Raw genomic sequence first — 24,288 nt, forward strand, 5'->3', positions numbered from 1 at the left:
TGATAGGTGTCTCTCTATAAAAGTATTTCACAATGCACATCACTTGCATCATAATGGCTGTAGTCTGAAATGTTACTTTTCTGATTCAGATTCACTGAAATATCACATTAGTTGTGTCTCATTCAACTATAGACATAAGTTACAGCAATAAAGCAGCACAAGACACATTATTTCTCAAACACAAGAACCTGCAGCTATTAAAACAAACCAATTAAATGGATCAACTCATTTCAAAATGTTTTAAGAACATAAGAATTAGGAACAGGAGTAGGCCATCTAGCCCCTCGAGCCTGCTCCGCCATTCAATACGATCATGGCTGATCTGGTCGTGGACTCAGCTCCACTTACCCGCCCTCTCCCCGTAACCTTTAATTCCCTTATTGGTTAAAAATCTATCTATCTTTGACTTGAAAACATTCAATGAGCTCACCTCAACTGCTTTCTTGGGCAGAGAATTCCACAGATTCACAACCCTCTGGGAGAAGAAATTCTTTCTCAACTCGGTTTTAAATTGGCTCCTCCGTATTTTGAGGCTGTGCCCCCTAGTTCTAGTCTCCCCCACCAATGGAAACAACCTCTCTGCCTCTATCTTGTCTATCCCTTTCATGATTTTAAATGTTTCTATAAGATCACCCCTCATCCTTCTGAACTCCAACAAGTAAAGACCCAGTCTACTCAATCTATCATCATAAGGTAACCCCCTCATTTCTGGAATCAGCCTAGTGAATCGTCTCTGTACCCCTTCCAAAGCTAGTATATCCTTCCTTAAGTAAGGTGACCAAAACTGCACGCAGTACTCCAGGTGCGGCCTTACCAATACCTTATACAGTTGCAGCAAGACCTCCCTGCTTTTGTACTCCATCCCTTTCGCAATGAAGGCCAACATTCCATTTGCCTTCCTGATTACCTGCTGCACCTGCAAACTAACCTTTTGGGATTCATGCACAAGGACCCCCAGGTCCCTCTGCACCACAGCATGTTGTAATTTCTCCCCATTCAAATAATATTCCCTTTTATTGTTTTTCTTTTCCCAAGGTGGATGACCTCACACTTTCCGACATTGTATTCCATCTGCCAAACCTTAGTCCATTCGCTTAACCTATCCAAATCTCCTTGCAGCCTCTCTGAGTCCTCTACACAACCCGCTTTCCCACTAATCTTAGTGTCATCTGCAAATTTTGTTGCACTACACTCTGTCCCCTCTTCTAGGTCATCTATGTATATTGTAAATAGTTGTGGTCCCAGCACTGATCCCTGTGGCACACCACTAACCACTGATTTCCAACCAGAAAAGGACCCATTTATCCCGACTCTGCTTTCTGTTCGCCAGCCAATTCTCTATTCATGCTAATACATTTCCTCTGACTCCGCGTACCTTTATCGTCTACAGTAACCTTTTGTGTGGCACCTTATCGAATGCCTTTTGGAAATCTAAATACACCACATCCATCGGTACACCTCTATCCACCATGCTCGTTATATCCTCAAAGAATTCCAGTAAGTTAGTTAAACATGATTTCCCTTTCATGAATCCATGCTGCGTCTGCTTGATTGCACTATTCCTATCTAGATGTCCCGCTATTTCTTCCTTAATAGTTTCAAGCATTTTCCCCACTACAGATGTTAAACTAACCGGCCTATAGTTACCTGCCTTTTGCCTGCCCCCTTTTTTAAACAGAGGCGTTACATTAGCTGCTCTCCAATTCGCTGGTACCTCCCCAGAGTCCAGAGAATTTTGGTAGATTATAACGAATGCATCTGCTATAACTTCTGCCATCTCTTTTAATACCCTGGGATGCATTTCATCAGGACCAGGGGACTTGTCTACCTTCAGTCCCATTAGCCTGTCCAGCACTACCCCCCTAGTGATAGTGATTGTCTCAAGGTCCTCCCTTCCCACATTCCTGTGGCCTGCAAATTTTGGCATGGTTTTTGTGTCTTCCACTGTGAAGACGGAAGCAAAATAATTGTTGAAGGTCTCAGCCATTTCCACATTTCCCATTATTGAATCCCCCTTTTCATCTTCTAAGGGACCAACATTTACTTTAGTCACTCTTTTCCGTTTTATATATCTGTAAAAGCTTTTACTATCTGTTTTTATGTTTTGCGCAAGTTTACCTTCGTAATCTATCTTCCCTTTCTTTATTGCTTTTTTAGTCATTCTTTGCTGTTGCTTAAAATTTTCCCAATCCTCCAGTTTCGCACTAACCTTGGCCACCTTATACGCATTGCTCTTTGATTTGATACTCTCCTTTATTTCCTTGGTTATCCACGGCTGGTTATCCCTTCTCTTGCTGCCCTTTTTCACTGGAATATATTTTTGTTGCGCACTATGAAAGTGCTCCTTAAAAGTCCTCCACTGTTCCTCAATTGTGCCACCGTTTAGTCCTTGTTTCCAGTCTACTTTAGCCAACTCTGCCCTCATCCCACTGTAGTCCCCTTTGTTTAAGCATAGTACGCTCGTTTGAGACACTACTTCCTCATCCTCAATCTGTATTACAAATTCAACTATATTGTGATCACTCATTCCGAGAGGATTTTTTACGAGGAGATCGTTTATTTTTCCTGTCTCGTTACACAGGACCAGATCCAAGATGGCTTGCTCCCTTGTAGGCTCTGTTACATACTGTTTTAAGAAACAATCCCTTATGCATTCTATGAATTCCTCCTCCAGGCTACCCCCTGTGATTTGATTTGACCAATCGATATGTAGGTTAAAATCCCCCATGACTACTGCCGTTCCTTTTTCACATGCCTCCATTATTCCCTTGATTATTGCCCGCCCCACCGTGAAGTTATTATTTGGGGGCCGATAAACTACGCCAACCAGTGACTTTTTCCCCTTACTATCTCTAATCTCCACCCACAATGATTCAACATTTTGTTCATTGGAGCCAATATCATCCCTCACACCTGCCCTGATATCATCCTTTATTAACAGAGCTACCCCACCTCCTTTCCCTTCTTGCCTATCTTTCTGAATCGTCAGATACCCCTGTATGTTTAATTCCCAGTCTTGGCCACCTTGCAACCATGTTTCTGTAATGGCCACCAAATCATACCCATTTGTAATGATTTGTGCCGTCAACTCATTTACTTTATTTCGAATACTGCGTGCATTTAGGTAGAGTGTTTTCATCCTAGTTTTTAAACCATGATTTTTAGTTTTTACCCCTCCTGCAGCCCTTTTATATTCAGTGGCCCTTTTTGTTTCTTGCCTTTGGTTTCTCTGCCCTCCACTTTTACTCATCTCTTTTCTGTCTTTTGTTTTTTCTCCTTTTTGTTTCCCTCTGTCTCCCTGTATTGGTTCCCATCCCCCTGCCATATTAGTTTAACTCCTCACCAACAGCACTAGCAAACACTCCCCCTAGGACATTGGTTCCGTTCCTGCCCAAGTGCAGACTGACAGTTTGTACTGGTCCCACCTCCGCCAGAACCTGTTCCAATGCCCCACAAATTTGAATCCCTCCCTGCTGCACCACTGCTCAAGCCACGTATTCATCTCTGCTATCCTGTGATTCCTACTCTGACTAGCACGTGGCACTGGTAGCAATCCCGAGATTACTACTTTTGAGGTCCTACTTTTTAATTTAACTCCTAGCTCCTTAAATTTATCTCATAGGACCTCATCCCTTTTTTTAAAACCTATGTCGTTGGTACCAATGTATACCACGACAACTGGCTGTTCTCCCTCCCTTTTTAGAATGTCCTGCACTCACTCGGAGACATCCTTGACCCTTGCACCAGGGAGGCAACATACCATCCTGGAGTCTCGATTTTCAGCTCCAATTTTCCTTCCTCACTGAGGTTAGCATATACAGGTAAAACGGCTGAAATTAGGAGTTCTAAAAACCAGACATTGTGCAGATTGCAAGAGTCGTTGTCAGGAATCCAGAAATATTTCCCGAAAACTGGACTTAAGCTGTACGTAGCTTTTTCAAACGTGAATCAAAAAAAATACGCAAACCGGCACAGGGTGGCTTCGAGGTCTGATCGAATCTAATGCTCAGAAATGTGGAAATACAGGTTGTACTTCCAGTCCGGGACTCTAATGCGGAAACATCTGTAGTTTGGCATTAGTTAGGCCTGAGGGGGAAGGAGGGTTTATTTTTTTTTAAAGTTGATTGACAGCTGCTCCAGCTAATTAAGGAGTATGTTTGGCAATTGGCTGTCAATCAAATTGTCGGTACTCCATTTAAACTTGGTAATCAAGAAGGAGAGGGAGGTCAGAACTTGCCCTGGATTGGAGGTACAGTTGAGGCTGAATGGGCCCATCCTGCATATCTGCAATACTGCAAAGTAGAAGAGGCTTCAAAGTTGTTGAAGCAGCTATAATTTTCTTAGTAAAACATGACAGTGGGCAAAGATATTCAGACGTGTGATAGGCTGGAATGGCTGTCATGTCATTGAGGGCAATTGGCTGAGGGAGCCGCTCACAGGCGGCCAGCATACACGCGCGCACACAGGAGCCCGGGGGCTATCGACGGGTATAGGGAAGTGTGACCTCCCGTGGTTTAGAAAATTCTCTGTTCTGGCACCGGTCAAGTCCTGAGGGTGCTGGACCAGAGAGGTCCAACTACATGAAAGTCGGCCCCAGGGTTTCTGGATTCAGGACCTCGGATTGTCTCTGAAAGCTGGAATTACCCAAAAATTGTCCGAGTTTTCCAGATTTTCTTCTCCGAAATCCAGAAGTACCTGAAAGTCAGCCCAAGGGTTTCCTGATTTGGAACATCGGATTTCTTCTCGGAAATCTGGAATGGCCTTCGTACCAGGACGTTGTACCTGTACCAAAAATGTAAATAAACTATTAAACAATTCTAGAAAACCGATTGACGAAACAATGGCCCTGAATTCACAGCCCCTATGGGCACACTGTGCATATGCCTAAACTTGGAACTTATGTCAAAAATCCTCAACAGAATCACATGCATCCAGAAGTAAAGGGCCTTGGTGGGCAGAGTTAAGCTATTTGCCCAGCGAATCCCTTGAAATTCTTATGCAATTTTTTTTTTCATTTATTGTTTGAGGTATTCCCATTCATACTTGTGATTCTGTATGTGAATCACAAGTATGAATGGGAATACCTCTACTTGGATTGGTTGGGCCGGCGCACGTGACCCCCCAGGGACGCGTACAAAGTGCGTAGATCCCTGGGCCTCTACTCAGGCCTTCGCTTAAGAGATCCTGGGCCATCAGTTAGATCCATAGAAATGTTTCAGGTCAGAGGCAGCCGGCTGTGGGAAATCTCCCACAATTTCTGGGCCATTGATTGTGCTTTAAGTGGTTGCAAGTTGTTTTTCTCTCTTCCCCTTCACCTCCTCCACAACTTCCAACATTCTATTGACTCTGGATCAGTTCTTATGGACTGGATGGTAGCTAATGTACCACTTTTTAAAGAGAGAAAATGGAATTATAGACTGGTTAGCCTGACATCGGTGCTGTGGAAAATGTTGGAATCAATCATTAAGGATGAAATAGCAGCACATTTGGAAAGCAGTGACAGGATCGGTCCAAGTCAGCATGGATTTATGAAAGGGAAATCATGCTTGACAAATCTTCGAATTTTTTGAGGATGTTAACTAGTAGAGTGGATAAGTGAGAACCAGTGGATGTGGTGTATTTGGACTTTCAAATGGCTTTTGACAAGGTCCCATACAAGAGATTAGTGTGCAAAATCAAAGCATGTGGTATTGGGGGTAATGTACTGACGTGGATAGAGAACTGGTTGGCAGACAGGAAGCAGAGTCAGAATAAATAGGTCCTTTTCAGTGACCAGTGGGGTGCCGTGCTGGGACCCCAGCTATTTACAATATACTTAAATTTAGATGAAGGAATTGAATGTAATATCTCCAAGTTTGCAGATGACACTAAGCTGGGTGGTGGTGTGAGCTGTGAGGAGGATGCTAAGAGACTGCAGGGTGACTTGGACAGGTTAGGTGAGTGGGCAAATGCCTGGCAGATGCCATATAATGTGGATAAATGTGAGGTTATCCACTTTGGTGGCAAAAACAGAAAGACAGATTATCTGAATTGTGACAGATTAGGAAAAGGGGAGCTGCAACAAGACCTGGGTGTCATGGTACATCAGTCATTGAAGTTTGGCATGCAGGTACAGCAGGTAGTGAAGGAGGCCAATGCCATGTTGGCCTTCATAGCTAGGAGGATTTGTGTATAGAAGCAGGGAGGTCTTATTGCAGTTGTACAGAGCCTTGGTGAGGCCACACCTGAAATATGGTGTTCAGTTTTGGTCCCCTAATCTGAGGAAGGACATTCTTGCTATTAAAAGGAGTACAGCAAAGGTTCACCAGATTGACATAGGAGAGACTGGATCAACTGGGCTTGTATCCACTGGAGTTTAGAAGAATGAGGGGATCTCACAGAAACACAAAATTCTGACAGGATTGGACAGGTTAGCAGGAAAAATGTTCCCGTTGCTGGGGAGTTCCAGAACCAGGGGCCATAGTCTAAGAATAAGGGTAAGCCATTTAGGACCAAGATGAGGAGAAACTTCTTCATGAGTGGTTAACCTATGGAATTCTCTACCGCAGAAAGTTGTTGAGGCCAGTTTGTTAGATATAGATATATTCAAAAGGGTGTTGGATATGGCCCTTATGGCTAAAGGGATCAAGGGGTATGGAGAGAAAGCAGGAAAGGGGTACTGAGGTTGAATGATCAGCCATGATCTTATTGAATGGCAGTGCAGGCTCGAAAGGCCAAATGGCCTGCTCCTGCACCTAATTTCTATATTTGAAAAATTCAGGTACTGATGCAAACAAGCATTATTGATCAATGGCTGCCAGCAGGTTTGGTGGCAGAAAAATCAAAGAGCAAGTTATTATTTAAATGGAGAAAGATTGCAACGTACTGCATTACAGCGGGACCTGCAGGTACTTATGCATGAAACACAAAAGGATAGGATACAGGTACAACAAGTGATTAGGAAGGCCAATGGAATCTTGGCCTTTGTTGCAAAGGGGATGGAGTATAAAAGCAGGGAAGTCTTGCTACAGCTATACAGGATATTGTTGAGGCCACACCTGGAATACTACGTGCAGTTTTGGTTTCCATATTTACGAAAGGATATACTTGCTTTGGAGGCAGTTCAGAGAAGGTTCACTAGGTTGATTCTGGGTTGAGGGGGTTGACTTATGAGGAAAGGTTGAGTAGGTTGGGCCTCTACTCATTGGAATTATGAAAAGTGATCTTATCAAAACATATATTATGAGGGGGCTTGACAAGGTAGATGCAGAGAGGATGTTTCCACTGATGGAGACTAAAACTTGAGGGCATGATCTTAGAATAAGGGGCTGCCCATTTAAAACTGAGATGAGGAGAAATTTCTTCTGAGGGCTGTAAATCTGTGGTATTCACTGCCTCAGCTGTGGAAGCTAGGACATTGAATAAATTTAAGACAAAAATAAACAGTTTCTTAAACGATAAGGGGTTATGGGGAGTGGACAGGGAAGTAGAGCCGAGTCCATGATCAGATCAGCCATGATCTTATTGAATGGCAGAGCAGGCTCGAGGGGCCGTATGGCTTACTCGTGCTCCTATTTCTTATGTTCTTATAATGAGCAGTGACAATTAAAATCCTACAGGCAGGCAATGAGGCGATACAATTCTGGTGAACTAACAGAATTTGCTTCATAAGTTTTTGACAGGGTGTTCAGAAAATGGATTCGACAGACCTATTTTGAAAAATAACCAAGTCATAAGCAGTCCCTCGAAACGAGGATGACTTGCTTCCATGCCGAAAAGGGCTAAGTTCACAGGTGTTTCAGTGAAGGACCTAATATTCCAGATCCTGAGAAGTGAGCATAGTTTAACTCCTTACTGAAGCAGATATATGTACTACATTCACAAATAGAGATGACAAGATTCAAAAACAAATGATTTATCTGATTTTATAAACACATCAATTGGAAAGCAATAATCATCATGTTCACAACAGAGCTGTACATTCTGAAATACAAGAATATTCAAAAACAGTCTGCTGGGAAGTAAAAATTGTATATGAAATAGGCAGGTAATTTCCCACAAATTAAGATTTGCATTATATGTTGAATCTTCACCGTTTCAGACTAAGATTTTCTTCACATAATTTTGCACATTTTTGTGGAGTTGGTTCCCTGTGGCTGCAAAAATCTCTTGTGCCAGTTTACGAGTCCCGTCAGTTTCAGACCACATGGCTCGATAAACAGGAACCGTGTACTTTTGCTTTCCCTATTTAAAAAAAGAGGAAATGTGACAAAACAATTTCTCGTGTTACGGGAGGCATTAGTATTTAAGTTTAAACATTTTGCAGAGCTCAGTTAACACTGGGTTTACAGACTACTAGTGAAGCAGTGACCCGTGACACCTGTCTTCCTGGCCACCATCTCTGCAAAAAATTATTCATGGTATGACTATTTTCTGAACATTTTTGTACAATACTCCATACAGAACATGAGAATAAGTATAAATGTTTCTATCTGGATCTTTTTGGCTTTCACCAGTCTCCATATCTCAATGTTTTTTTTTCTATGCCACCATCTTGCTTTGTTTATGTCCGTGTCATTAAGCTGCCAGTCTCAATGTATTTTTGTCCCTGCAATCTGTCTTTGTTTCCCAATACACTCACACTATCCTCCTAAACCACTTCATCTCAAATCTTATTCTGATAGACAATCTGTCTCTCGGTGATCCCAGTCTCTTTCCCCTCAAACTGTGTAGCTCTGTCCCTCAATGTTTGTTTTTATTCCTCAAACCTTTCTCTTCCCACCCCTTATCCCACCTTTCACTGGCCCTCAAATCTTAATCACCTCCCTTCTTGGACACAGGTGTTTTCAATGCATTTTGAATTGACTCAATTTTAGTATGTAAAAGATATAAAAGCAACAGTTGCTTAAAGCATGTTTTTATAATATTACACTTAATCTTGCATACATTGAATGGGACCACAGCTTCAATATAGTTACTCATTTACATACCTGACTGTGGAGGAAATTCCTGAGTTCATCAAATGCGTCCTCATAATTATTTTTCACAACAATCTGCACCCAGCGGAAACGTATTTCAGCATTCTTAGCCTTGGATATCTTTGGGTACATTTCAGCCAGTTTTGCAATATTTCCTACAGAAAACCAGATTTCAAATATTATAGAATTATTATTTGCATTATAACATTTACAATATAGCTTTTCCTGAACATTTTATTTGGTATTGGTCATGGGTTGTAAATAATCTAGACTTGTTTCAAAATACTGTAAATGCATGGGAAATTTCTGGTTAACCACAAGGGCACCTTCTATGACTTGGGTTTATCCAGCGAGTAGCTGAGCCTTTCCGACCAGTAAAATCTCAAGTCCGATCCTTGGTCTGTGCTGAGTGAGCAGGATAATAGTAGGAGCATTACACCTGGCCTGGTGTGGGGTGGGGTGAGGTTTGGAAAGTGGGGGAAATCAGTGCTTTCCTGAACACCAAATGTTGTAACTACCAGTATAGTTCTAGGCCAGAAAAAAAAAAACAGGATATTAATACACAATAAAAGCAGTGGTCCTAAAACCGCCCCCTGGGGAACACCACTGTACACCTTCCTCCAGTCTGAAAAACAACCGAAACTAGTGAATATATTTGAGGTGGAGATACAGATTTCTGAATGATAAGGGAGTGGGCAGGGAAGTGGAGCTGAGCCCAAGATCAGATCAGCCATGATCTTATTAAATGGCAGGGCAAGCTCGAGGGGGCAAATGGCCTACTTCTGCTCATATTTCTTATGTTCTTATGCTCACCACTACTCTTTCCAGTCACTTAGCCAATTTCATATCCAGGCTGCCACTGTCCATTTTTGCTGGCAAGCCCATTTTGTGGCACTTTGTCAAACAGCTTTTGGAAATCCATACATACACCAACCACGTTATCCTCGGTTACTTCATTAACCAACTTGATCAAGTTATTTGAACAGGATTTGCCTTTCCCCAAGTGACTTAAATTAGTCTCTGGTTACTGTTTCTAAAAGCTTCCCCACTAGAGAGGTTAAACTGACTGGCCTGTAATTGCTGGGTTTATCTTTACACCCTTTTTTGAACATCGATTGGGAAGTCCTGCGCAGACCACTCACCAGCTGTTGCCGCTGGAAGAGGTACAGCACATGCACAGTCATGAAGCATATTTAAAGGGACCATGCCACACACACTTTAAGGGAACATTGCTAATGAAGTGTATTCACTGTTGCAATATAGGGAAACATGGCAGCCAATTTGTGTACAACTAGGTCCCACAAACAGCAGAGATATAAATGACAGATTATCTGTTTTTATGGTGTGGATCAAAAGATAAATGTTGATTAGGACAGCAGGAAAACTCCCCTGCTCTTCTTGGGGTAGAGCCATGGGATATTTTGTCTACCTGAGAAGATGGGGCCTTGGCTTAATAGCTCACCCAAAAGATGGTACATCTGACAATGCAGTATTCCCTCAATGCTGCACTGAAGTGTCAGCTTAGATTATGCGCTGAAATGGGACTTGAATCCACAACCTATGACAGAGGCAAGAGTGCTACCACTGAGCGAAGGCTAAAAATAAAGTGTGTAATCACAAATTGTCTGTCTTTATTTTTCATTGTGAATTGATCCTTTGGTTTAGTGGCGATAGACTTCACACAAAAGGGTGGTAGAAGCGTGGAATACTCCCACAGAAAGCAGTAGATGCTAACTCAATTAATAATTTTAAATCGGAGATTGATAAGATTTTTGTTAGCTAAGGGTATCAAGTGATTATGGAGCTAAGGCAGGCAGATGGAGTCAGGATACAGATCAGTCATGATCACAATGGCAGAACAGGCTCAAGGAGCTGATGGCCTATTTCTGTGACCATGAATCATTTTTGAACTCGAGGGTAATTTAATGATAGACTGGTAGCCTTCAAGTGTTGCATGAGCAGAGTATGTTTCAAGTGCTACTTTAAGTCACTAAAATACTAAGCTCTTATGTTAATATAATTAGCATGGGTTGTTACCTTGAGGCAAAGGTGATTTTTCCAGTAGTTTATCAAGGAAGTACACAATCTGGTAGGTTTTCCATGAGGAAATATCAATAGCTTTGATAGCATCCATGTTCAGATCTGCAGCTAGCCAGAGATTTGCCAAGCCTTCTGCAGGTTTCATGAGTGTATCACCAGATGAAAGGTCTGGTAGGTAAGGTGGCCATCCAGGAGTATTCAACCAACGGTCAAACTCAAACCCTCAATGAAAAGAAAAGGATTAATATAGTTCATCAGCTATTGCACTAGAATGTTCAACTCCTACTAAACAGTCCTGATCCTTGTCTCAACTAGTTGGATTCTGCTGCCCTCAATGTCGCTAAAATTCTCTGATATTCACAATGTATTGTAAAAAGTGAAAAAACTGGAACATGGGAAAACTACATTTTGCATCTCTCTACAAATGTTTTTAATATAGCCATATATTTCTACTTAATGCCCTGAAGTTTCTGCTCGATTGGCACAAAAGATTGTGGAATTTTAAGCTCAAATTGCTTTCAGCGCAACTCTAGTTTCCACAATCTTTTTCTCTAGTTTTTAAAACATTGCGCTGGAAGCAGGCCCCACCCACAAAACTAGCCACACCCCCAGGATGAAAGAATCACCATTGGGAGTTTCCACTAAATGTGCTTGTTTGCAGGTCTTCAAGGTTCCAAAAATTAAGCCGGTTCTTTTGGGTACAAGGACATGACTAGGTAAGCTTTGAAAGATTATGAATTTTTCTTTTAAATTTACTAAGGAATTGACTACATGCCATTTGCCTTCACCACCTGCTGTACCTGCATGCCAACTTTCAATGACTGATGTACCATGACACCCAGGTCTTGTTGCACCTCCCCTTTTCCTAATCTGTCACCATTCAGATAATATTCTGCCTCCCTGTTTTTGCCACCAAAGTGGATAACCTCACATTTATTCACATTATACTGCATCTGCCATGTAATTGCCCACTCACCTAACCTGTACAAGTCATCCTGCAGCCTCTTAGCATCCTCCTCACAGCTCACACTGCCACCCAGCTCAGTATCTGCAAACTTGGAGATACTACATTCAATTCCTTCGTCCAAATCATTAATGTATATTGTAAATAGCTGGGGTCCCAGCATTGAACCTTGCAGTACCCCACTTGTCACTGCCTGCCATTCTGAAAAGGACCCGTTTATTCCTACTCTTTGCTTCCTGTCTGCCAACCAGTTCTCTATCCATGTCAATACATTACTCCCAATAGCACGTGCTTTCATTTTGCACACTAATCTCTTGTGTGGGACCTTATTTCCCTGCTCGTCACCCTGTATTGCAAAGAAACGCCCATATTCCAAAGTGAACAAGGCACCAGGAGGGAGCAGAAAACTGCCAAAGGCCATCAGTGAGCAGGGGGAAGAAAGAGGGATTTTGCCTCAATCATGAATCACAGTACCATTTACAAGGACCCACAGGCAGTCTAACAGCAGTCCAACATTATAAAGAAATGAAGGCACTCGATAACAGTGCTGCTACCAACATGTACCAGAGAAAAAGTGCCTGAGCCTACAGACAAGGGTTTGGGGAGCACATGCACAAATTGGGAAAGTATAAGGCTATGCTTTGAAAAGACTGATTTTTTTTTTCCTATTTACAAAAACATAACCCTCTCCAAGGCCTTAGTCATCAGCAAAATCTGCATCAACACCAAACTGCTGTACAAACATCCAGTGGATTGAGTATACAATGGAAAATGATAAAGCAGGAAATAGTTGCTGCAACTGTATTTTGATCTTAGCGGGGTCGGTGAGCCAGGCCCCACATTTTTTTCCTTCAGGAGGAGAGGAGGGGGAGTGTTATTAAAAAAAGTTTTTCCTTCTACCCAAGATGCCAATTTTAGTCATGTGGGGGGGGGGGGGGGTTGGGAAAGGGACTGAGATAACCTTCCCTCAAGGCCCTGAATCTGATGGACCGAATTCCCACAATGAGGGCAGGAACTTATTGGAGCTCAGGCAAGATGATGGGAGGGAGATCAGGTCACTACATCAGAGCCAGTTTGCACGTTATTAGTGGTGAAGGCAGGGGACGTGGGTTCCAGATGAGCAAATGGTATGCAACACACACCAATACGGACTGGTCGGACAGAACAGCTATTTCCGTGTAATTCTGATTGCATGCCGACTTCATGGGCAAAATACCATTCCTGTGTTGGATCTGGAGTGAACGCAATGATAGATCGTTTACCATTACCAATGCAAATCATAGCACCACCTACAGGTGTAACGAGTACTGCGGGTAAATCTTAATGCTTTAAAAAAATGTTTGTTGCCACAGACACAGCCTGATACAGGAGTATTCAATGCAAATTGAAATGGAATGTTGCAATCTACTCAACATTTTTAATATTTAATAGATATCAAAACCCCCAGAAGTGGATAAAATGCAATGTTACTGCAATGAGTGAGTGACATTGAACTACAATGTTATATTTGCAATAACAATGAAGAATAATATTTTTATTTAGCCTCTGGTGATGGGGAAGGAGATTGTTTACGTACTTAGGATCCACCAGTTAGGTTGTAAAATGACAAGACATCGAACGCTGCTGAAAACTAACTAACCAACATCAGATCTGAGGATATATTAATCCCTCAATTATACTACAGCCTTGCCTGCTGTCCATTATTTTTGTAAGAAAATCTATAACTGTCAGGTTGGTTCCTAAATGTTTAAAAAGACAATTCAGTAACCATAACACAGGCTATCCAGTAAAAGCCACTGACCCATCAGTAAGAGCAGAATGATGAATTCTGAATAAGAGCACTTCAATGACAAAAGGATTCCCCCTTTGTATATATGAATTTATAATAAACAAACATTGTATTATTTTAAACATTCTTCAATAAAACAGCATTACCTGGTCTTTTTTCAATATTCTTTTCCTTGAGCTCTGGAAAATAATCTAAATAAAACTTCAAAGTATCCTCTGCTACAAGACTTTGAAACTTGAATTTGTCCACATAGGCCTGCATACAAACAAGAATGTGTTAAGGATACAAGAGTATACTGAAATGGAAACAAATGTCTAAAACTGGACACTGAATAGCATACTTATGACTTGCTTCCAGCAAGGAACTGTAGCAATGCACTCATGCTTAGAACAAAGATGTGAACTCCTCGGTGAAGTGCGTGTTGTGTTACGATTTACACTGTGTGCTTCCTTTATCTAGCAGCATCTATGTCCAGTAAATTTGACACATGATGATTCTTACAGTACTTTAGTTTGCAACTCTATCTGCCATAGAATTTAATCCGCGTTAACTCTGACCACCATAGGTGAGTTTATTGGTCATGGGTCCATTTGGCTTGGGGGTCCACTAATAAGTATACTCATTGACAAATGTTCTTGACAAAAGGTTTGGATATGTTTCTACACATTAACTATATAAAGGAAACTGGACCCTACAAGCAGCATTGAGATGAATCACCAGTTAATCTGCCTTTGGTGGTGTTGCTTGAGAGCCAAGTGTTAGCCAGAACACTGGGAAAACTCCTTGCTCTTCTTCAAACAGTACTATGTGATCTTTAATGTCCACCTGAACCACTAAACTAGGCAGAACGAAGCTTGGTTTAATGTTTCACTCAAAGGGCAGCACCTCCAACAATGTAGCAGTTCCTCAGTATTCACTGGAGAGTTGGCCTACATTAAGTGCTCAATTACTAGACTGGCGCTACAATTCATAACCTTCCGACTCAGATGAGTGCTACCAACTAAGCCAAGCAGATAGTTTAATCTAACTTTCAATTTGCTGTAAAACTGTCCTCCAAAAAGATCTTTCATCCAATGAAAACCCTTTAGAAAATACTTGATGCAACCTCTCAGTTTCTATAGATCAGGACACCTCAAAGCTCCACTTGCAATGAGGGGGCAGCAAGGAATAAGGGATTGGCTGGAAGTGAAAGTGAAAGGAAGAAATCAGATTTTTGAGATCAAAACCTTGACAGAAATTCTTTGTGGTTTTTAAAATGGTAGTTTAAACATCTTCATTAAAAGTCCACCTATTTGCTCGGATGAAGCATATAAAGTATTTTGACTTGCTAATCTTATTACAAACTTGCTTCGGAATAATGTTCACAAAATCCCTACTTGAAGTCCATCAGAACAGGCTGCAGAAAGGAAGGTTGCTTGCTGCTAGTCAGAAAAGTTATTTAAAAGGCAGCTTAAACCAAGTGTAATAGAATGTGTCTAAATGTTCCATGTGGGTTGAAATTGTGTTAGATTTCTCAAACCCAGTGAGGTGGTCATTTCCATGCCGTTTGCAAAATTGTTGGTAACTAATCATTGTGTTCTGACAGACCAGCAATCAAGGCAAGTGCCTGTTCTTGAAACGAATGACAGAAAAAAAAAACATTTATGCAGCTTGGCTTGAAGATCAATCTCCACAAGCTTCTATAATAATGTACAAAGATGGTATTGTGTTTTCATTGAGAAACCCAGATTGCTCATTTCTTTTAGTTGTATCGCATCTCAAGTTCTATAAGAATTCAAAGGGACTTCTCCAATTGAACTGTTCAATATCTCACCTCTACCATTTGCTTCTCTAAAAACATCTACTTGTGAATACATCTATTTAAAAATGTAGCCTGTTCCAAAAGATGTCTGATAGTGCCACGAGACAGAGTGGAATCCTACATACTATCCAACAGCAAGTTTACAAAGAAAGAAAGAGAGGATTGTTTCCCCTTGTGACACTATTTCCCATAATATAAAACGCATAAGGTTAAGTTTCAGATAACCAGATTTGGTTATTGCTAGCTTGCCTTCCCCAGACTGCAAAGTTTGTCTGCTACATAAAATATTACCTGAAAGGCATTATTCCTGTACAAATATATTTGTTAAAGTTTGTGAAATTATAAAACAGTCTTGCTTACTGTGACCTGAAAATCAATCTAATAGAGAAGTTGCTGGTGGAGTTTTGAAAACTGTTAATTTGATAAACTTCATTCAACTACAGAAGGCACTTTGTTTTCCTATATTCCATTTTCAACTTGAAGACATGAGGGGTAGATCCCAGGCAACGTGCACCCAGTTTTGTACCACAGCTTGTGTGGAGGTGTCCTATATATGTAAATAAATTACAGTAAAGACTCTATTCCAGGTTTAGTCGTATCAGTTGAGTTAATGAAGTGTCAGGTACTTCAGGAGAGATTGCAAGTTAAAATCTTTGCAAGCTGCTGTATTGTCTATTGTCATTGTTTATATGTTAGCTTTAATAAGCCGGTTATATAGTTTATAGCCTAAAGTACATTCTGATATGTGTTTATTTTTCCGCTTTTGGATGTCTAGGACATCACTCCAGGGTTTGTCTCAAATCTAGTAAATGAATGTAGTATTACCTAGCAGTTACTGTATCATATCACAGGTATAAAGTCAGACTCTGCTTTGTAGTAAGCAGGGGCTCACATATTAGAGTGGTCTTTAGCACAGAGCACAAAAATATCTAGGTAAAAGCCCAAAGACAAAACAGAGAATGCAGACATATCAATGGAGGCTGTGTAGTGAAAATGAGAAAAAATTATTGGGAGCTAGCCTAAATCTTAAGATTTCAAAGTTGGTCTTTGCATAGTGAAAACAACCTGAATTAAGCTTGAAAAAAGATTTGCTGAAATAAATGGTGCTTTGGAGCATTGCCACAACTTCATGTGAAAAGCTTGTTTAAAATGGACCAGACATGCAAGTGACTATTAACCAGCTGCTCACAAAAATAAAATAAAATCTGTATCGATGAGGAACTTGGTACAGGGTTCTTACCCGAAGGAAAGCATCAAATCTTTTCTGATCACCCACAAGGTGAGCTAAATATGATACAAAGCAGTAGCCCTTCTCATAGGGAGTTTCATTGTAGGTTTCGTCAGGATCAATACCTAAAGAAACAATTACATTAAACAGTTACAATAAATTAATTTCCCATTAAAAAGGAAAATAAATTTTCCATAAAAGTAGACTTGTGTTTGATAATGGAGCAAACCTGGGGCATTTTGGGAGCAAAGGCCAGGTGGAATAGGTAAAATGCCTAGCATTGAAGATCACTTCATTTATAGAAACTTGCAGCACAGAATGAGGTTATTCAGCCCATCATGCCTATGCTGGCTCTAAGAGCAGTCGTGCTTAGTCCCAACATCCCCGCTTTTTGTCCCTAACCCTGCAAGTTCCTCATTGTCAAGGACCTGTCCAACTCCTTTAAAATTATTCATAGAATCAGCTTCCATTACCTTTGCAGGTAGAGCATTCCAGATCCTGACAACTCGGTGAAAAAAATTCTCATCTCCCCTCTAGATCTTTTTCCAATGATTTTGAATCTATGACCTCTAGTTATTCACCCACTCACCAAAGAGAATATTTTTTTCCTATCGAAACACCTCATCTTGAAAATGGCCATTAGGTCACCTCAACCTCTGTTCCAAAGAGAACAGTCCCAACTTTTCCAACCTTCTCATAACTGAAGTTCCTCATCCCTGGTAAACCCCCTCTGGACCCTTTGAAATGTTGTGCCCAGGATTGTCCATAATACTCCAGCTGAGGTCTAACCAGTGATTTATAAAGCTCTAGCATGATCTCTGCTTTTATATTCCATCTTTCTATTTGCTCTTCATCCTACATTACAACAATGACTACATTTCAAAAAGTACATTATTGGCTGTAAAGCACTTTGAGATGTTCCAAGGTCAGGAAAGGCACGTTTTTTTTTCCCCCTACTGTCCTTCATGTCCTACTCACTTTTGCTTGGTATTTATGGCATTCCTCTTTCATGTCTCATGCAGTCAGGCAAAATAGGATACACTTGGACCAGGTGCCAGAGTAGGCAGATTGGGATGTACAAGAGGTGTGTGTGTGTGTGGGGGGGGGGGGGGGGGGTGGGGGGGGAGGTTAGGAAGTACTCATCTTGGTATGTGAGCAAGTATATCTGTTGGCCAGGCAGCAGTTGGAATAGACAGGAGAGCAGACAAGCCGAGAAACTCTTGCTACTACGAGGGGCCAGTGGAGTGCAAAAGACCAGTAAAGTGTATTCAGGGGTATTCAACATTCAGGAAGGACAGACAGAAAGGAAAAGGAGATGGGGTAACATTGCTGGTTAAAAAAGAGGAAATTAACAATAGTAAGGAAGGACATTAGCTTGGATGATGTGGAATCTGTATGGGTGGAGCAGCAGAATACACTAATGGGAGTTGTGTACAGATCACCAAATAGTAGTAGTGAGGTTGGGGACAAACATCAAACAAGAAATTAGGATTGCATGCAATAAAGGTACAGCAGTTATCATGGGCGACTTTAATCTACATATAGATTTAACTCATTGAATGTATTCAAGTCACAGATAGATAGATTTTTAACCAATAAGGGAATTAAGGGTTACGGGGAGCAGGCAGGTAAGTGGAGCTGAGTCCATGGCCAGATCAGCCATGATCTTGTTGAATGGCAGAGCAGGCTCGAGGGGCTAGATGGCCTACTCCTGTTCCTAATTCTTATCTTATGTTCTTATGTTCCAACCAAACTGGCAGCAATATGATGGAGTGGGATTTCCTGGAGTGTATTAGGGATGGTTTTCTGGACCAATATGTCGAGGAACCAACTAGAGGGCTGGCCATCCTAGACTGGGTGATGTGTAATGAGAAAGGACTAATTAGCAATCTTGTTGTGCGAGGCCCCTTGGGGAAGAGTGACCATAATATGGTAGAAATCTTCATTAAGATGGAGAGTGACAGTTAATTCAGAGACTAGGGTCCTGAACTTAAGGAAAGGTAACTTCAATGGTATGAGGTGTGAATTGGCTAGAATAAAGTGGCAAATGATACTTAAAGGGTTGATGGTGGATAGGCAATGGCAAACATTTAAAGATCACATGGATGAACTTCAACAATTGTACATCCCTCTCTGGAGTAAAAATAAAACGGGGAAGGTGGCTCAACCGTGGCTAACAAGGGAAATTAAGGGTAGTGTTAAATCCAAGGAAGAGGCATATAAATTGGCCAGAAAAAGCAGCAAACTTGAGGACTGGGAGAAATTTAAAATTCAGCAGAGGAGGACGAAGGGTTTAAATTAGGAGGGGGAATATATAGAGTACAAGAGAAAGCTTGCAGGGAACATAAAAACTGACTGCAAACGCTTCTATAGATAGGTGAAGAGAAAAAGATTAGTGAAGACAAATGCAGGTCCCTTGCAGTCAGATTCAGGTGAATTTATAATGGAGAACAAAGAAATGGCAGACCAGTTGAACAAATACTTTGGTTCTGTCTTCACGAAGGAAGACACAAATAACCTTCTGGAAGTACTAGGGTACCAAGGGGCTAGAGAGAAGGAGGAACTGAAGGATATCCTTATTAGGCAGGAAATTGTTGGGATTGAAGACCGATAAATCCCCGGGGCCTGATTGTCTGCATCCCAGAGTACTTAAGGAAGTGGCCCTAGAAATAGTGGATGCATTGGTGATCATTTTCCAACAGTTTATCGACTCTGGAACAGTTCCTATAGACTGGAGGGTAGCTAATGTACCACCACTTTTTAAAAAGAGGGAGAGAAAACAGGTAATTATAGACCGGTTAGCCTGACATCAGTAGTGGGGAAAATATTGGAATCAATTATTAAAGATGAAATAACAGCGCATTTGGAAAGCAGTGACAGGATCAGTCCAAGTGAGCATGGATTTATGAAAGGGAAATCATGCTTGACAAATCTTCTGGAATTTTTTGAGGATGTAACTAGTAAAGTGGACAAGGGAGAACCAGTGGATGTGGTGTCTTTAGACTATCAAAAAGGCTTTTGACAAGGTCCCACACAAGAGATTGATGTGCAAAATTAAAGCACATGGTATTGGGGGTAATGTACTGACATGGATAGAGAACCGGTTGGCAGACAGGAAGCAGAGAGTCGGGATAAATGGGTCCTTTTCAGAATGACTAGTGGGGTGCCGCAGGGCTCAGTGCTGGGACCCCAGCTATTCACAATATACATTAATGATTTGGATGAAGGAATGGAGTGTAATATCTCCAAGTTTGCAGAGGACATTAAACTGGGTGGTGGTGTGAGCTGTGAGGACGACACCAAGAGGCTGCCGGATGACTTGGACAGGTTAGGAGAGTGGGCAAATACATGGCAGATGTGGATAAATGTGAGGTTATCCACTTTGGGGCAGAAACACAAAGGCAGATTATCTGAATGGTGGCAGATTAGGAAAAGGGGAGGTGCAACAAGACCTGGGTGTCATGGTACATCAGTCATTGAAAGTTGGCATGCAGGTACAGCTGGCAGTGAAGGTGGCAAATGGTATGTAGGCCTTCATAGCTAGGGGATTTGAGTATAGGAGCAGGGAGGTCTTACTGCAGTTGTACAGGGCCTTGGTGAGGCCTCACCTGGAATATTGTGTTCAGTTTTGGACTCCTAATCTGAGGAAGGACATTCCTGCTATTGAGGGAGTGAAGGTTCACCAGAATGATTCCTTGGATTGCAGGACTGACATGAGAGACTGGATCAACTGGGCCTTTATTCACTGGAGTTTAGAAGGATGAGAGGGGATCTCAGAAACATAAAATTCTGAAGGGACTGGACAGGTTAGATGCAGGAAGAATGTTCCCGATGTTGGGGGAAGTCCAGAACCAACTTTTGCAGTGTAGCCACTGTTGTAATGTGAAAAATGCTGCAGCCAATTTGCACACAGCAAACTCCCACAAACAGCAATGCAATAATGACCAGATAATCTGTTTTTGTTATGTTGATTGAGTGATAAATATTGGCCAGGACACCAGGGATAACACCCTGCTCTTCTTTGAAATAGTGCCATGGAATCTTTTACTTCCACCTGAGAGCAGACAGGGCCTCAGTTTAACATCTCATCCAAAAGATAGCACCTCTGACAGTGCAACACTCCCTCAGCACTGCACTGGAGTGTCAGCCTAGATTTATATGCTCAAGTTCCTGGAGTGGAGTTTGAACTCAACCTTCTAACTCAGGAGTGTGTGCTACCCACTGATCCACAGTGAATAGCGACAATGACTGCGGTGGGTGGTCCTGAGCAACATTATGGCACCATGGAGCAAGGGGCTAATAATGCTAATAATGGAAGATACTATAATCAAGGGGACAGGCAGCCTTTTTTTGTATACATTAGTAGGAGTCCCGAATAGTATATTGTCTCAGGTGCTAGGTGAAGGACATCATTGAACGGGTGGAAAAGCTTCTGAAAAGGGAGGGAGAACAGCCAAGAAGTCATGGTCCTTGTTGGAACCAGTTATATAGATGTAGAAAGAAATACATTTGAGGTCATGCAGATGGAGTTCAAGAAGTTAGCCACTAGATTGCAAAATAAAATCTCAAAAGATAGTCATTCCCAGATTTCTTCCTGTGCCATGCACTGGTCAAGTGTAAGGAACAATAGATTGGGAAGCTCAACACATGGTTGTAGGGCTGATGTGTGATCGGGCACAGTAGCATAGTGGTTGTGTTACTGGACTAATAATCCGGAGGCCTGGACTATGGAGTTCAAATCCCACCACTGGGAAATTTAAATTTAATTAAAATTAAAATGCTACTTTCAGTAATGATGACCATGAAACTACCAGATTGTCATAAAACCATCTGGTTCATTTATACAATTTAGGGAAGGAAATCTGCCGTCCTTACCTGGTCTGGCTGATGTGACTTCAGACCCACAGCAATGTGGTTGACACTTAATTTACCTCTGAAGTACCACTTATTCAAGGCAGTAGCTCACCACCACCCTCGAGGGCAAATAGGGACAGGCAATAAATGCTGGCCTTGCTGGCGACAAGCACATCCCATGAATTAATTTTTTACATTAAAAAAGTGTTAAAGTTCACAATCTTGGTGCATTGGAGTTCGTTCCAGAACAAGGGAATCAACGTTCTCCACAAGGATATGGGTGTACGGTAAACAGAGCAGTAGGGAACGATTTAAACTAATATACTGGAGGGGAAAAGTCTATGTCTGAGACTAGAGAGGGATAGCAGAATTAAATAAAGCTGCTTTTCCAGTAGAAGGCTTAGCCGATATAAACTAAAATATTGAGAGAAACAGGCCAGAGATAAACTGGACTATATAAAATATGGATCTAAGCAAAACAAGTGATGGCAGAGGTAGTAAATGGTTTGCAATCTTTAATTTCTGAACACTTAATAGAAATATTCACAAGTGAATTTAGATGTACTCATTAGTTGTAAAAATTGGAGAAAAGTAGCATTTGCTAATGAGATCGATTGTTGAAATAAACTCAGAATTGATTCAAAGTGAATCCAAACCAAGTTATACAGATCTAGAATCAGAGCCCTTACCTGGTTCAATTCTGACCTTCAGTTTGTTGAGGGGATGGTCCTCCCCAATGTTATCCATGTGTTGACGAAGTAGGGCTCTCCCTGTAGCAGCCTCAAGACTAGTGTATGCTGAACCTGAGAAATAAACTTTACAAGTAAAATGTACAGAAGATGTAACTGGGTGATAGAACAGCATCACTGCCACTGCATCACAAAGCTGCCAGTGAGTAAAACCCATCTGTGATGACAGTAAACTGGGATTTTTAAAAAGCAGACAATTCACCAGTATGGAGAAGGATCCAAGGACAAGAGAAAAAGTGGGAATTGACACCAATCCTTTTGTTTAGTGAGGACTTTCCTCCTACCAAGCACTCCTGGAATGCTACAGGCAATGACAGTGAATATGCTCATGATTAGTCCTCCCCTACCTTTTACAGGCTATGAAATGTTACACTGTAAATACCAATAACCTTGTTTTTAAAAATACTCCCTTTTCTCCCCTTCTTTAGGCTCCCCTGCCCCATAAAAATACAAGGCAAGAAGCAGACATGACATGCTCACACATACTTCTGCCCTATTGCCTGCTTCAAGAACCATAGATTGGCACCCCTCTTAACTCTTTTCCCAGGTGGAGAAATGAATAATTTCTCATCAGTTCCTTCCAGATCAGGAAGTTATCACATAGGGAAAATGCTACAATAGATGTTGGCACAATAACCTTCTGATGCCAAACAATCCACTTTATTGGTTTTGTTCAATAAACTGATATTTAGCAAGTCATATGACATCATATAATAAAACACTTAGAGACGGTTATATTTTAAAATCGTGTGGCATAACTTTAAAAAGAACAAAAAAATTGAGGGTGTAGAATCTGTACTAAGACACATGGCTAATATCTCACTGAGCAGTATGCATGAATGGTAGGTACCAAAGAACATCTTAAATAGTGAGCATCTTATCACATTTTCCAAAAACAACAATTGGGAGTGTCTGAATCACTAACATATTCTCAAAAGGCATACCGTAAAGTTCTGTTGAAATTCTCCGTTGAGCATACATTGTAAATCCTTCATTCAGCCAGAAGTCTCCCCAGTTGGCATTTGTGACCAGATTGCCAAACCAGCTGTGAGAAATCTCATGGATGATGACATCAGCCAGTGACCGATCTCCAGCCAGCAGACATGGAGTAACAAAAGTAATGCAGGGATTTTCCATTCCACCAAATGGGAAAGACGGAGGCATGAAGAGGAGATCATACCTTAGAATATTACAAGAAATTTATGGTTATTAAGTTTTTTTATAATGTTTAAAAAAAAGCACCATCCCATTCCCAATTTCTGTACACCTGCATTCTTCACACCATAGGATCTCAATACTTGCTTCCTCCTCAGTCGCTGAGGCTCAAACCACTAAACCCAAACTATTAGTTCTGCATGTAGAGACTTGAGGCAGTCACTGTGGCTGGATGTAGGAATGGATCAGTGTCAAATTGTGTACGTTTTGGAAGAATTGATGGAATCAATCAAGGGCAGAGCTATATACTGTAGGCTGTAACCAAAGTCGATGGGGGACAGAACCCCTTGGTCTATCCAATACAACGTGCAAGATATAAAATAACAATGCGACACGATCTCTCTTACTAAAATCTAATTTAATGCCAGTGCTGGACAGATGGGATGGTTGCCATACCAGTTCTGGCTCACTCCCAGTTTACCTGCTGTACTGTAATAGAAACATAGAAAATAGGTGCAGGAGTAGGCCATTCGGCCCTTCGAGCCTGCACCGCCATTCAATGAGTTCATGGCTGAACATGCAACTTCAGTACCCTATTCCTGCTTTCTCGCCATACCCCTTGATCCCCCTAGTAGTAAGGACTACATCTAACTCCTTTTTGAATATATTTAGTGAATTGGCCTCAACAACTTTCTGTGGTAGAGAATTCCACAGGTTCACCACACTCTGGGTGAAGAAGTTTCTCCTCATC

At 41.4% G+C, this 24,288-nt stretch overlaps 1 protein-coding gene across 1 annotated transcript in view; it reads right to left on the reverse strand.

Annotated features, from left to right (window-relative positions):
* Positions 1-7,878: 7,878 nt before the first annotated feature.
* The window catches only part of rnpep (arginyl aminopeptidase (aminopeptidase B)), a 40,559-nt gene continuing 24,149 nt past the window's right edge, over positions 7,879-24,288 (reverse strand). The window contains exons 5-11 of the mRNA XM_070858951.1: positions 23,327-23,562; positions 22,323-22,436; positions 16,792-16,904; positions 13,897-14,005; positions 10,995-11,219; positions 8,970-9,112; positions 7,879-8,223 (exon numbers count right to left, since the gene is read on the reverse strand). Coding sequence (XP_070715052.1) covers positions 8,077-8,223; positions 8,970-9,112; positions 10,995-11,219; positions 13,897-14,005; positions 16,792-16,904; positions 22,323-22,436; positions 23,327-23,562 — 1,087 coding nt within the window. The 3' untranslated portion in view covers positions 7,879-8,076. The remainder of the gene's footprint in view (positions 8,224-8,969; positions 9,113-10,994; positions 11,220-13,896; positions 14,006-16,791; positions 16,905-22,322; positions 22,437-23,326; positions 23,563-24,288) is intronic.

This window comes from Pristiophorus japonicus, chromosome 17, assembly GCF_044704955.1.
Source record: "Pristiophorus japonicus isolate sPriJap1 chromosome 17, sPriJap1.hap1, whole genome shotgun sequence".
Lineage (NCBI taxonomy): Eukaryota > Metazoa > Chordata > Chondrichthyes > Pristiophoridae > Pristiophorus > Pristiophorus japonicus.